The 15,686-nt window shown below is 38.5% G+C and overlaps 1 protein-coding gene across 1 annotated transcript in view; it reads right to left on the reverse strand.

Moving 5' to 3' along the window:
• The window catches only part of IQGAP2 (IQ motif containing GTPase activating protein 2), a gene marked incomplete at its 3' end in the record, with an annotated part of 261,119 nt that overhangs the window by 206,476 nt on the left and 38,957 nt on the right, over positions 1-15,686 (reverse strand). Inside the window, exon 2 of the mRNA XM_084234138.1 lies at positions 13,136-13,235. Within this exon, the coding sequence (XP_084090264.1) occupies positions 13,136-13,235 (100 nt within the window). The remainder of the gene's footprint in view (positions 1-13,135; positions 13,236-15,686) is intronic.

The raw sequence follows: 15,686 nt of genomic DNA on the forward strand, positions 1-15,686 counted from the left end.
CTGTAGGCAATGTGGAATCAATAAAGGTTTTAAGCAAAGAAGATCTTGATCGAGCATGATCTCTTGGCCATACAATGAACTCTATCTACAGAAAATGTTCTTTATCCAAGAGATGCCTAGGAAAAAGCATCTAGTGTTACTAAGGCAGGATCCAGAGAGCAGAAGCATAGTTGCCCAGCTGCAGGCTGAACCTTTTAAACCATCATAAAATCAAAGCAATGGTTCACAACCAGTATTTTCTAAGAAAATGAATTAGAACAAAGCAGTAAATGTCAGGGTGTGTTTTATATAATGAAGATAAAGTATTGCTTTTTGACTCTGTTGCTTAGTTAGGCACACACAAGTACACTTTGACACATCACAATGCAATCTGGGGTCATGATGTAAAACTGTTTTACTCCGGGTCACAAGATCTTAAAGGGTATGTCACACAGCTAACGAATTATAATAAATTAGTAACATGATCTCAAAAGGGTTCCTACCATAGTAGAATAAATCTAAACATGTTTTTGCAATGGCTTCAGTAACTCCAGTAAAAGTGCTGACCCACATGCACTATTTTAGATACAGTCATCTGTCTCTGTACCACTAAGCTGACCAGTAGGTGACTTACTGATCACAGCCCATTTGGTTACTTAATTTCATGCACAAAAAAGCAACTACAGAGGCAGAGCATGACTGGCTGGCATCACATCGCCTTCTTTATACATACTCCAGAGCCTTCTGATGTTTCTCTGGGAATAGCTGACTTGTAAAAATGGAATTCTCCTATAGTCTTAACTTTTTGTTTACATTTTCCCCACCTTCTTGTCTTAAAGGAAATCTGTTTTGTTTTGTTTTGTTTTGTTTTCCATAATACCACTTATATAAGCCATGAGTGGCTGTTGTCCAAATTTCCTTGACTCATAGGAGCAAGGGAAGGGTGGGGGGGGCACTCATCACCAATCTAGTGAACTTTGTTCCAGGTCATATATACCATCTCTATTCTAAGACTCTCCCATTCCTGTCCCTCACTCTACAACCTTGTGACACTTCTGACCTCTAGGACTTTCCTTTCTTGCCAAAGTCATTGTGTTACTCTCATGCCCACTTACCTTTGAAGTCTTCAAAAAGAAGGTGGATGACTTGGAAACACCCAAAGATACAGCCCAGATATTTCCTCCTCTATCTAAAGGTTTCACCTCCATTCTACTTCAATCACACACAAGCCCCACCACACCTTGGAACTTATCACTACCCAGAAATACTCCACCTTTAAGATCCAGGCTTCCAAGTCTCTGACTACTGCTTTCTATTTACCCATTTCTCCACTTCCTTATCCTTAGGTTCTTTCCTTTATCCTCATGATCGGTAGTTCCTTGATGCTCCCTGGATGGCCTACTCCCTCTTACCCTTCAGACTTTCAGGAGATTCATTAGCCAGATGGGACCTCAAGGTCACCCAAATGTCAGCAATGCTCACATTAACACCCAGGTTCCCCTTTCCATGACTTTCTACAAATCCAACAGCCAATCTCTGAGCCTAACCGCCCCATTCATTTTCTCTCATCTTATTGGAAAAATACATTGGTTCCATTAGGAAAATTTAGAACTTTAGTTAGCTCTTCAAAACAAGCCAGGCTTTCTATCCAACTTTGGCTGATGCAGTTATTTTCCTAATTATATTCCCCACAGTTGTTTTCAGTCCTGCATCCCCTTCTCCTCATTTCAGTAGAAGACATCCCTCAAGGCTCTACCTCTCCTCTTATCACAGAGGAAGGGATATTGCTTTTCTCTCTGTCTGAACGGGGATGAAAAAGCCAGAACTACTGAGACAGCATCAGCCACAGTTCCTGGTCTCCTCCCTCTTGAGAATGCAATTCTCAAACTTCAGTGTGCATAAACATTTACCAGGTGATTACCGAAATGCAAACTCCAGACCTCCACTTCCGAGAGATGGATTTGCAGGGTCTGGCATTTTCCCCAGAAGCCTACATTTGCACAAGCCCCGCCGTGACCTTATGCAGGTGGTAGTGAATCTGAGAATCACTGTCCTGAGTCAGTCTCACTCAGATGATATAGCTCCCTCAACTTTTGCTCTGCAAAAGTTTGTTTATTTGAATGAAGAGAAAAAAATCAGTGAACATTTATGCTAAGGAAGACAGAACTAGGAGAGTATAGAAATGGCTAGAATTGCTAATTCTTGATTTCCTGTTCTAGTTCCTAAATGGGTTTAACTTTCTCAGCAAAAAAAAAAAAAAAAAAAAAAATACAGGACAAAAAGGTATAAATGGTTATCTCCCCTATACTACAAATTCTGTGTTTAACTAAAAGCAAAACAAAACAAAACAAAAAAAACCCAGAACAGATTTAACCAAAACATTTTAATATTCACTTTTACTTTTGTGCACTTTGACCATTCAGTGTTCTACTAATATTTTTTTTTCTAATCAGCATGACTTAAAATTGTGGGGTGAAAAGAGCACTTGTCAAAGAGTCAGAATACTTTTATCCTAATACCAAATCCACCACTAACTCCTCCATGGGTTAATGAGTTGATGAGCCTCTCTGATTCTCAGTACTCCCTTTCAAGAAATGGGAATTTGTACTTGGAAAAAAGCATCTACACCAAAAAAAGCAACAAAGACCTTTCTACCTTGCACAACCACCTGCAAATAGAAGATATAAGAAAATCATCATGCAAACCTTCCACAAATGTTTCTCCCACAGGGCTTCCTCAGAGTCCCTCACGCCTTGAATAATGACACTGTTTTATGACTTCTGAGCACCCCAGCATGAGGCAGCATCTGCAGGGGAGGTTTATACAGGAAGGAAGAAACCACAGCGTGTTTGCTACTTGTACCTTTTGATGTTTCAACAAAAAAGCAAAGTGTCCTTTCAAATCAATAAAAATAGTGGCAGAACCACAAAGACAACTGATGAATTGACTGCAGAATCCTGACCTCACCAAGGATAAAGATGCACCAAAGCTATCTTGTGTGAGAAGAGTATAAAGTCTACATTGCAGTAAATTGCAAATTCCTCCTGAAATTTTAAGATTAAGAAAAGAGACAGAGGGTAGGAGGGAAGAAGATGATGATGAAGGGAAGAACTCAAGGAAAGTTCTTCCCAGAACAAACTACTGGTACCAGTTTAAAAAAAAAAAAAAGAACAAGAAGCAACAGAGAAGGGAGGAAAAAAGAGAAAGGAAAAGAGAACCAAAAATAGGTAAAGGATAGTTATACTGCACTAATTTCACCAAAACTCAAGCAGTGAGAACTGATCGAGAACTAGAACAAAGTCCACATAAAACCAAGACTGTATTTTGAATTTACAATAAAGATACTACCAAAACCTGTTAAGAAATTAAGAAAAGAGATGGTATGTTACAGTTTTTCAGTACACTGGCTATGAACTCAGATCTGAGTTAAAATGCTGTTTTCGGCCCCTGTTGGTGTGACCAAATTTAGGTGTTCCAGGATTTGGTTTCTCGCTTATAAAATGGGAGCAACCCTGTATGAGCTGAGTGCTCTAGGAACTGTGCCCAATGAGTGGACAACCACGTGATAAATCCTATAGTGGAGAAGCCATGGAATTAACAGTAGTGAACATGTACTAAAGAGATACTTGAGACAATGGAAAATTCCAAACCTTTCCCAGCTCTCCACCTTTAAAGAGTCTGAGAAAGTAACATAACCTTTGGGATCAAATATCAGTTGCTCAACATCTCTTTCACTGGAGATGATAATATTTATTATTCGTGTTTAAAATATAGCATTCTGAGAAGTCACATGCTCACCTGTCAGAGCACACCTGACTGGCACCTGGCCCACATACAGCCAGGCTGGAACACAGATTATATGAAACTAAAACCCAAAAAGTCTCCCAACAAGGTGTACCAATGACAGGTTCCAGTGAGAGACCAGAAAATGTGTCCCGCTGAGTCAGATAAGCTATGGTTGGATCTGCCCCAAAGCATCTGATCTCTCAGTGTCCTCGGTTCCCCAAATCCAGTCACCTGCAGTTTCTCTCTTTACATCCTTATTCTTTCCCTTCCACGTTGCCCAGCGGGACCTCAGCACCAATGTCTCTCCTGAGGTCCCAGTTACAAGCACCATGCTCTGGCAGGCTGGTACCAGGTCTTTCTTGTGCATGGAGACACTCCTAAGGTGGGGTCTCACCCTTAAGCAGCCCAGGAAGACCCCATTCTCTCATGTCACTGTCTCTCCCTGCCTTTGCTGTGGGTCACCTTGTGACAAGACCTGTCTGCCAAAAGAAAAGTTCTGGACCTGCTGTCCCATGGTTCCTGAAGGCATGTGGTGGGGAAATAGCCCCAGAAAGGTGACTGCAGAGGAAGACCTTCCCCTCACACAGGAGCCAGACTGAAGAAATAGCCATTCTCAGCTCTGCTGTACCCCCTTCCCCAACAGCCTGCCAGCCACTGCTGGAGCAGCCCTGCTTTATCCCAGACAGCAGACCGGGTCACCGGCAAGAGAACAAGGAGCAAAAGGGGAAAGGCAGAGCCACTAGAGAAAAATGAAAACTATTTGTGCTTTGAAAAGGCAATTAAGAATTCCTTAAAACTTCATTAACATTTTATCTAGAGCGATGGGTCCCTTAATGGGTTGATTACTGGGAAAGATATTTCCCTCCAAATTCCAAGTGTGCGTTAGCATCGCTTAGGAGCACTCACCCTGGGCAGAACCTTAGGAATAAAGACAGTGAGGTCCAAGCATGTGCAAGAAATCCAGTTAGATTCTCTAAAGAATTCCCCAGTTGTAAGATTCTTTTTCTTGAAATAATAACAAATATTCAGTGTTAAGCAAACCAACACTCATTTGCTTAAACATCTGAAGCATTCTCCTTTCCAACCTGATTATCTAACTTACTAGGGAAGGCTGGGGCTTGAGATTTGATCTAATCAATGAGGTGTCCTTTTGGAATCTGAGTTGTAAGTACTGATACAAAAGAAATCACACCCGTGTTTTGTTTCCTTTCCAGGGCACATACAAAACTGTCCCAGACTCACTAATACAGAGAACAGCTTGGCTCACATAAATAGTTCTTTGAAGATAACATTTCTAAACAAGCCCATCACCAAGGGAAGGCTTTTTAGCTTTGTTTATTTTCAGAGGTAGGACAGAAAAAGTAAGCACAGCAAATGATTTGTATGCATTTTCTTGTTCCTTAAAAAAAGGAATATTATATTTCAGGAACTTTCCTTGGGAAATACAATAGTAGGCTCATTCATAACTACTTGCTCAACTCAGTTTGCAAACTCCCTCTGCATCTCTTGCCAAGATTTCCTTTGCAGTTCCCTGACCTTCCTAATAAATCCAGTTGGAGTCCCTTCTTCAACCCTGAGTTTTTCCAAAAAGAACTCTCCAACTTCAATTTTTCCAATTGTCTGAAAACACAAAATAACTGAAGTTTTTAAAATAGACTCATTTTAATTATTCAAATATATTTTATCAAGATTAATATGAAATCTCAGCAGTATTCATTTTTTGGAAAAAGTTACTCCTTTAAATTTAAACAGTGGGATTTCTGGCATCAGAGAGACCCTTTCAAAGCCTTTATGAGTAGCAGACTTGTCTGCACAGCCCATTTCAGCAAAACTCCCACAGCAAAGAAGCTATAAAGTTAGGTTTTAGGGCTTGCCTGAAATGAAAACTTAAAAGTTCATTCAGTATTATTTGAAATGGTAGAGGAATGAAAAGCTTAGTTTCAAATACCTCACAATTAAAAAAAAAAACATCAAAGCATAAATAACCTTAATACTATAATCATTTAGACCAAGTCAGCCTACAATTCCTGATCTGGTTTCTGACAGTAATAAAGATTTCCCCCACCCAAGTACCTTTGCTGGGGTCAATTTCAAAAGAAAATGGACACACCCATAGAAAGCCATGCATAAGATGTCACCCCAGCAATCCCTGTCTTGAATTCATGCCCTTGTGTAATTCTCTCCCCTTGAGCACAGGCTGGTTTAGTAACTTGATTCTTATAAATAAAATACAGCTAACTATGGGACATGCTTCTGAGAATAGGTTACTGAAAGACTGACTTCCATCTTAACTTGTCCTTTCTTGCTCTCACTCACTGATGGAAGCCAGCTGCCATATTGTGAGCTTCCTGACAGAGGCACCCATGTGTCTAGGAACTGAGGAAAGACTGACCAACAGAAGCAAGGAACTGAGGTCCTCAATCCAAAAGTCCATCAGGAACTGAGTCTTGCCAACACCAGAAATGAGCTTAGAAGCAGATCAGCCCTTGTGATGACTGCAGTTTTGTCAGACTAAGCTCCAGAGGACCCAATCCATATTCTTGACACAGAAATTGTGATGTTTACTGATTTAAACCAGTAAGTTTTAGTGTAATTTGTTACAGTCATGGATATTTAATACATATCCCAGACATCCTCTGCCTCCCAACACAATTATGAATAGGTCTCTACGAAAGCAGGTAAACCATTTAGTCTATAGAGAAACACACCCCCTGTAGGTGCAGAGCCACACCTGTTTTTTGGTCTTAAAATGCCTTTTCATCTTTCCTTCATTGCCATTGATATTAATGTTCTGTAGATGCTGCCTAGGCTTCTTGTGGTGATCATTTCCCCAATATTAAATTATCACTGTACACCTGAAACTAACTTAAGGTATTTGTCAATTATATCTCAATTAAAAAATACTACTTTGAGACTTAATAGGTCTATCTGTATAGACATCATGATTTTACAAACTGAACAATAATTTCAGTCATAAGTTATCAAATATATGCAGATTACCTCATTTTCCTTTCTTTTATCCACTGAAAAATACTCCATGTCCTTCTCTGGTTGACCTCTAGCTCTCTATGGTATTATTTAATTACCTAGAATTACCTAGAAATGCCAATATCATAACTCATTGGATCACATATATGGCAGAAAGATATCATCTAACTACAATACAAAATTTTCAATCCGAAGATTAAATTTTGCCTCTAAACCGGCCATCTAGCTCAACTATCAAGAATCCTATCCACCATTAATCTAAATAGTCTACTTGTTACCTCCAGGAAAGCTACAGAGTACAGGAAGTAGAGTATAATCAATTCTTATTAGTAACAATGCTGGACAATGAAATAATTCGTTCAAATGTAAGATGATATGTAATCATGATAATTTATAATGGGGTTGTTTGACCTAGAAGAGGAGGTCAGAAGATTCCCTGAAAATGTAAGCTGAGATCTGAATAATGAGTAGACTCTGACTAGCTATGAAGAGGAAAACAGAAGACTACATGGAAAGGTCTTGGGTAGAAGTGACCCTGAAATTAAATGTGGCCAATGTGGCTGGAGTATAGAGCAAAAGAGAACAGGGCACAAAAGGAAACTGGAGAGGCTACAAGGACTGGACTATGTGGAGTCTAGGAGGCCTTTGGTCTTTATCCTAAGAGTAGTAATACACCAATGAAAGTTCATTTATAAAAAAAAAGAAAGGATTGACCACAACGGATCTGCTTTGAAAAGATTCATCTGATAATAGATTCACTGGACTATAGTACAGAAAGGATTGGAAGGGGCCAGGGAAGAGTAGGGAAACCAATTAGGGACCATTGTAGTCATCCAGCAGGAGATATTGGAAGTCTTCATACGCTGGTGGCAGGACAGAGCAGTGAGCATATGAGAGATATAGGGTGATGCTCTAGTAAACAGAGCAAACATAACTGAAAGTATTTAAAATGCTTGAGTAAAAGCTTTAATCAAACTGAATATTTTAAGCACAGCATTGATAGTTGCTTGCTCTCATCTCCCAAAGTGACCTTGCTCTGCCTGTCTGCACATAGAGGATGCTCAAAAATATCTACAAAAGGAATCGTGTTTAGATAATGCATGCATGTTAGAAGGACCTTCTATGTGCACTTTATCTGCCAGATGCCAATTCATCTTATTTAACAGCTTTGCTAAGGACCTCTCCAAACCAGTCTGACAAAGGAATTGTTCTTTGATAACAGCTTTAATGAGACTGAATTTATGTATTATACAATTCACCCTTTTAAAGTACACAGCTCAGTGTTTTTTGTTCTCTGTTTTTTGTTTTAGTACACTGTGTTGTGACATGCTTACCACAATCAATTCAGAACATTTTCATCAGCCCAAAAGATACCCCATACCCTTGGGCTGTCCCTATTGCTCCTGTTCCACAGCCTCTTGCAACCAGTAGTCTACATTCCGTCTCTGAATTTCCCTATTCTGGGTATTCCATATAAACAGAATCATAAAATATGTAGCCTTTTGGGTCTGGCTTCTTTCATTCAGATGCTGTCAAGGTCTACTCATGCCACAGTATGTATCAGTACTTCATTCTTCATCTTTTAAGACTAATTTTTAGAGCAGTTTTAGGTTCATAGAAGAATTGAGCAGATGAGGCCCTGAGATGAGCTCTTCAGGCTTCCTGATCCCAACACATGCACAGTTTGCCCCATTATCAACATCCTCCACCAGACAGGTATATTTATCACAACTGATGAACCTACATTGACATAGCAAAATCATGCTAAGTCCATACCTTACCTTATGGTTCTTTTTTGACCTCTCAGACATATTTAATAATGTAGAAAACCAAAAGAATCTCAGCATCCAATCACCAAAAAAAAAAAAAAAAAGAGAGAGAGAATGTGAATTTTCATGTCAGCCTTGTGCTGGCGCAAAGCTAATCTCTTCTGTATTGTTTCAATTTTAGTACATGCGTTGTCAAAACTAACATGACGATGGTTCATTCTCGATTAGACAAATGTCTAATGACATGGAGCCATCATTATAGAATCATTCACAGTATTTTCACTGTGATCCATCTATTCTTTTTCCCCAACCACTTATCTTTTTCACCGTCTCCATAATTTAATGTCTCCAGAATGTCATGTAGTTGTCATCATTTAGTATGTGATTTTAACTTTAGGGTGACTTCTTTCACTCAGTCACCTGCATTTTTAAAGGTTCCTCTATGTATTGTCTTGACTTGATTTCTAATTTCTTTTCAGTACTGAAGAATATTCCACTGTCTGGATGTAGCACAATTTATGCACTCAACAGTAGATGGACATTTACATTGTTTCTGCTTTTGCTATTGTGAATAAAGCTTTAATGAACATTTGTATGCAGGTTTTTATGTGAGCATAATTTTTCAATTTTCTTAGGTAGATACCCTGTGATGAAATTAAGTCATTTGTAACTTTTCACTCCATTCTTTGAGGAGCTTCCAGGCTGTTTTACAAAGTAACTGCATCATTTCACAATCCAGTCAGCAATGTGTGTAAGTTCCAGTTTCTCTACATTTTTGCAAGCACTTGTTATTGTCAGTCCTTTTGATTATAACTACCTTAGTCTGAAGTGTTATCTCATTGTAGCTTTGATTTGCATTTATAATGCAAATGACTAAAGATACTTCTGGTGGTTACTGCTCATTGGCACTTCTTTAAGGAAATACTTATACATAAACTTTGCCCATTTTAAAGTTAGATTATTTACTTTATGTTAAGTTATAGTAAATATTCTGTCTATATTAGTCCAGAATATCTTCTGGATATTTATTCTTTATATATTCTGAATATTAGTTTTATATTGATACATGAGTTGCAAATATTTTTTCCTATTCTGTAGGTACTCTTCATGAACTTTCTTGATGGTATCCTTTAAATCAAAAATCAAATAATTTTTTATGATGTCAAATTTAGTTTTCTGTTTTTGTTATGCTTTTGGTGCCAAATCTCAGAAACCATTGCCTAATGTAAGACCACAAAAATTTATTCCTATGTTTTCTTCTATGAGTTATATAGTAGTGATTCTCAGGTTAATGATCCATTTTTAAATAATTTTTATATACGGTGTGAGGCAGAGGTCCAAATTCATTTTTATGCATATTTATAACCAGTTGTCTCAATATCACTTCTTTTTTTTTAAGATTTATTTATTTATGCATACAAGAGCTGGGGTACAGGCCAGAGATGCAGGGGGGGTGGTGAGAGGATTCACCAGAAAAAAGCAGGGGGCAGAACAGGCAGACTGACAGAAGTACACTGCTAAGGGGAGCAGCGGGAGAGTCAGGAGAGCTCTGTTGCGCACTGTGGGTTGCTCCCTGGCCGGGGATCAAACTTGTGCTGCAGAAGCTGCGGATTGCTTCATAGCATGGTGCTTACCCCTTGCGCCACCAGGAAGGCCCTCAACATCACTTCTTAAAAATAATTTTTCCCTTATTGAGTTGTCTTGATTGATTTACATTTGGGTTAAATTATGTTTACATCCCTGGGATAAATCCTATTTGGTGATATGGAATCCTTTTTATTTATGTCAATGGATCAGGTTTGTTAGTATTGTGAGGAATTTTGCATTTTTATTCATAAGGGATATTGGCCTGTAGGTTTTTTTTTTTTTTGAGATGTCTCTGCTTTTTATCAGACTAATATTTTTCTCAATAAGACAGGCCATATCCTGCTAGTATTTTTGGGAAGAGTTTTCAAGGGCTGGGTTTATTCTCCTTTAAACATCTGGCAGTATTCTATTCTGAAGCATCTGGGCTTGTGAGATGTTTTTTAATTACTAATTCAGTCACTTTACTTGTTTTAAGGCTATTTAGATTTTTTATTTCTTCTTGAGATAGTTTTGGTAGTTTGTGTCTTTCTAGAAATTTTTTCATTTCATCTCGATTATCTAATTCCTTGGCATGCAATTATTCAGAGTGTTCCCTTATAGTCCTTTTTATTTTGTAATGTTGATAATGATATTCCCTCTGAATGGAGAAACTCTTGAATGACCTGGTATTAATTATTGCAGATTGCTGAAATTAATAAAACAAAATTAAGAATATGTTGAAATATTAGAATTCTGAATTTTTTAAAAATGTTGACATATAGGCCATCCAATAGTAGATATCCTTCTGAAATATTCTTCCTTTCCTCTGGAAAGGATAAAAAGAGGCACAGAAGCAGAACCAATACATTTCCGATTAAAATCTACCACAATCAGTTCGAATGAAACGAGAAACAAAGAGTTCCTAGCTGAACTCACATTGTAAGTGTGCCACTTACTAGAAACTCAGTATTTCAGTGAACTTCACTAACACACACACACACACATATGCATGCATTATAATAAACCCACTATGACAAATTCCTAAGGCATTAACTTCACAAAAAATAAATCAAGCACTAAATCTCCTAAAATAAATAATCTTTTGAACTGTGACTGATTCACCCCTTTATTTTTTGAGTTCAGGACCACTGGAATTCTATATAATATGCTTTCTGAAATCACAGCATACATATTAATATAACTACTAATTATCTCTGATAATTATCTCTGATAATACATATTAATATAACCACTAATTTTTATTTAATCCATGACCAAGAATCAGCTTCCTTGAGTCACAAAAAGTGTCAGGCCTTAATAAAAGATTCATAAATAGCTATTACATTTACTTTATTCTTATAAAATAAATTTAGGAAAACAATCTCAGAGGAAAGCTATGTATTATATAGTCTATGATTCAGTAAAATTATTCCTAAGGAAGCTTTTTTCAAAGAACCTGGGGTAATTATGATGCTGACTTTCTAAAATAAAATTCAACTACAGACTTTTGAAAAAACTGAAGAGGATAAGTTTTCAAGCTAGAATGACACCACTTTGATAGACTGGGGAGAAAACTATGGTTACGTTATCACCACACACCTGACTGACACTATAGTTTACAGAATACTTACACCTTCTTGATTTTAATTAATTTTTAGAAAAGAAATCCATGAAACAAATAGGGTCAGTGGTGATACCATCTTTATTATCCCATTGAAGAGGCAAAAACAGAAGCTCCTAAAGGTGAGAGGTCACACAGCTCATTTCAATGGTGGAATTGGGACCACGAAATTTGGTCTACCAACTCCACAGCCTGACCCCCACACACCATCTCTGATGCCCAATCATACACCTGACTCATGTGATGCTGCTTCCCACTTACAAAAAAAAAACAAGAGGCAAAATCTGCAAATACAAGATGTATGTTGGAAGTTTCCACTAATTTTCCTTAAGCTTTTTCACTGAAAGCATATTTTGAATATATATGGTATCATTTTCCTTATCTAACTTTTTAAGCAATATCTGACTAAAAGCATATTTTTAATAATCTTGGACTGACAGTGAGTCTTTGTGACCTGCAACCTAACTCTAGACTCCACGGACATGCTAAATGACCTTTAAAACAGTCTTTAGAATTTAGAGTTACAAGACATGGTTAAAATATTAAACATACCTGAGAAATCCCTTTCTAAATACTTTGGAGGTCAAATAAGTGCATGTGTAACTGAATGGTCTTCTACAAAACGCTGCTTTCAAACCTCATTCTTCTAGCTCTGTAGATAGCTATTTACCATGATCAGAGATAATTAATAGCAATAACCACTGACAAAATGTTACTTTGCTATACAGATAAAAGGGGTGGAACATATCTGTCCCTGGAACAATTGTTGCTCCTGTCACAGCACAAATCATTAAATGAGAACCAAACTCAAGGCATATGGCCACCACAGTGTTCCCCCAGGAAAGGACAGAGTCCTGATTTCTCTGATAAAGAGACCAAAGTGCAAATATTTTCTTTATCTTCACTTTCTCCTTGGCGAACCTAATATTTACTTAATCTAAAATGACTAAAGGAGTTGATGTGATTTGAGAGACATGTCCTAAATGGTTGCACGTCCATGGGTTAAAAAGGAGATTACTGTCATAAAACTACCTTCTAGTTTAGTGGCCGATGGACTTTAGCCCAATATGCTATTGTTTTACTGGCACCGACAATCTTTGGTGTGGGGTGCATATAAGATCTAAGGGAGCTCTGTGAAGGGAAGGTGGTGAAGGAGTTGAGTTAAGTGTTTGATGCTCTCCCACATCCAAATCAGAGAGGTTGAATATTTCAAATAATCTGAGAGGTTGAAAGAGAAAGGGACATCTGCCTCTCTAAAACCTTGATCTTGGCTATGGCAGCAACTTTTCCTCAATTCTGCTTGACCATTTCCAAAACAACAGGTCCATGCTATCAACAAAACTGCAAATAAAGACATGGGATACTATTCTTTTTAATATCTTATTTTCAAGAGAAGAAGCACAAATAGATTAAGTCTGGACCGTACCTCTTGGCTTCTTCTAGGTGGCACAAATATTCGTAAGCGATATTCTGTCGCCTCCTCTCATCCATCTCCTCTGCAGAGAGCCTTTCATCGTCCACGATAGCTGAAACAGAGGATAAAATTCACATAATTTATAAGGTCAATGTTCAAATAATTACCGGAAGCAATCAACTAGCAGTTCAACAATGAACGTTCAGAGTCAGGAGTATTGAAACATGAATCATAGAAAGAGTTCTGCCTTTCAATTTTATATATTTATTGTAATATTATGTTATTTTTAGCAAAAAATATATGTAGTACTGAAGAATGGGCTGAAATTACTAACTGGAATGAGAACAGTAACCAGATTTCATAGACATGATGCCATAGGATTTAAATTGTCTCATGTTAATTAGAGCATCAATTTTTCTTACAAACTTGTGGAGAATTGGTCCAGTGGCTCAGATTGGACCATTCTGGAAATTCTGGGGTTTAACAAAGAATTTGCAAGGACCTCAATTTTCCCAGTCCTTCAGGGAATTAAGACTTCTCATTCAACCTAAATCTTATTTTATAGATGCCTCTACAAAATTCCTCCACATATATCTTAGCCTTTAAGAGGCTAGCCTTGCTGTTAAAGAAATAAACAAATGAGAACTTAAGCCAACACTCTTCCAGCACAAGTCTAGATTATAAACTTCCCTAATTCAGCCACATTTTACTGTAGAGAACAGTGTCCATTTCTGACTGCACTTCCTCTCCCTGCATCTTCAACAGCATTCAGCCACGTCTCTGGGGTATATTTTTGACATCTTCACAAACAAAATTCCAAGTCAGAATCCATATCCTCTGCTCAACACTTGGCTCACATGTTTATCAGTTATCACAGAGGCCCCTACTGTAAGCCAGACATGAATCCTTCAAATGGGATTCTTTAGAGGAAAGGACGCTTGGTTCACCTTTATTTCTCCCTGGTGTCTATCATCAATCCTTGCACATAGAGCGCACTCAAATATTTGCTCAAAAGTTACCTTCCAGGGCTTCCCCTGGTGGCACAGTGGTTGAGCGCTGGGCTGCAAAGCTGCCCGCAGCCTCTGCAGCACTGGTTCAATCCCTGGACCCCGGCGAGGGTCCCACATGGTGTGAAAGACCTCTCCTGCCGCCCGCTGCTCCCCTCAGCATTGTACTTCGTCAGTCTGCCTGTTCTGTTTCCTGTCTGGCTCTGGTGAATTCTCTCACCCTCCCGTGCTTCTGGCTGTACCCAGTGCTTGTATAAATAAATAAATAAATAAATAAATAAATAAATAAATCTTTAAACAAAAAAGTTACCTTCCAAGTAAGCTAGCCATTACATCATAATGAACATAGTTTGAAAATTATGATTTACTTATCCTGGGTTTTCTTAAAACATACCTGGCATGCCCACATATCCGTTAATCTTCCATCTCCACTCTTCCTAACATTAATCCCCAGCCACTCCATGACTTCCAATTTCCCATTTTAACTTCAGTCTGAAGAATGTTTCCCATTTCTAACCACATTAAAGCTTGAGAACAATATAAAACCCTTAGTGGGAATCCCTGTGCTCACCTACAACCCTGACTTTTAAATGTGAGCACTGGGGTCATATTCACAAGAAGCACCTACCATCACCTGCCAACACACCCAGGATGTAGCAAAAGCCCATGGAACACTCAGTCTCTAGGCCTCTGCCCCCAGTCGCCTCCACAAGCCAAGCAAGATTCCACAAGCCCAGGGGAGCTGTTGAGGGGCTGTCAAACTCTAAAGAGAAGATTTGACTTAAAATTAAAAAAACATCCCCCTACACCTGAAACTTGCAATTGCAACATATTGGCCACAACTAATGGAATGCTACCTCTCTTTAAGGCTCAAGTAGAGGGTCACTCCTTCCCAAGTCTTCCTTGATTGTCTTCACTTAAAACACCCTCTCTCCTGCACCTCCTATATGGATGCATTTAATAGTAAACTCCTAAAAGACACCTCAGGGTGTCCAGGCTTCCTGGTTCAGGCAGCATCCACCACAAAGACATTTGATAAATTGTCCCCTATCAGGAGAGATTAACAAAGAGCTATCCCTTCAAAATAAGTAAGTTCAGTTTACACTTTAACTGACTAAAATAAGAACCTAGTCATGATGGCACAAATACAGTGTCAGTCCACAGACTTCACTCAACTCACGCTCGACTCACAGATTCTATAATCAGGGCACAAGTCAAAGCAGCGGGGTGGGGCAGGGGATGAAGCAAAAGAAATATAGCTTGTCTTTAGGATTCTTTGAACACACCTCTTCCTTCCCTTTTACCTGGCCCACCACCCTTCAAATCCCACACACTTTAGCCACCCCTTCCTTCATTCAGTGGCAGGGAATGCCACATTGTCAAAGTCAAGGCCAAAATAAAGAGTTTGAGAGAGTTGTATTCATAGCAAAGGCAGACCCTTCTAGGTTACACAGGTTGCTTGCAAATATTTCTGTATTACTCAACATTTACTAAGTATCTCCTTCTGACAAACGCCACTGGTATGGGTAATAACTGGCCATTTAAAGAAGCTAATG

The sequence above is a fragment of the Talpa europaea genome (genome assembly GCF_964194135.1).
Source record: "Talpa europaea genome assembly, chromosome: 5".
NCBI lineage: Eukaryota > Metazoa > Chordata > Mammalia > Eulipotyphla > Talpidae > Talpa > Talpa europaea.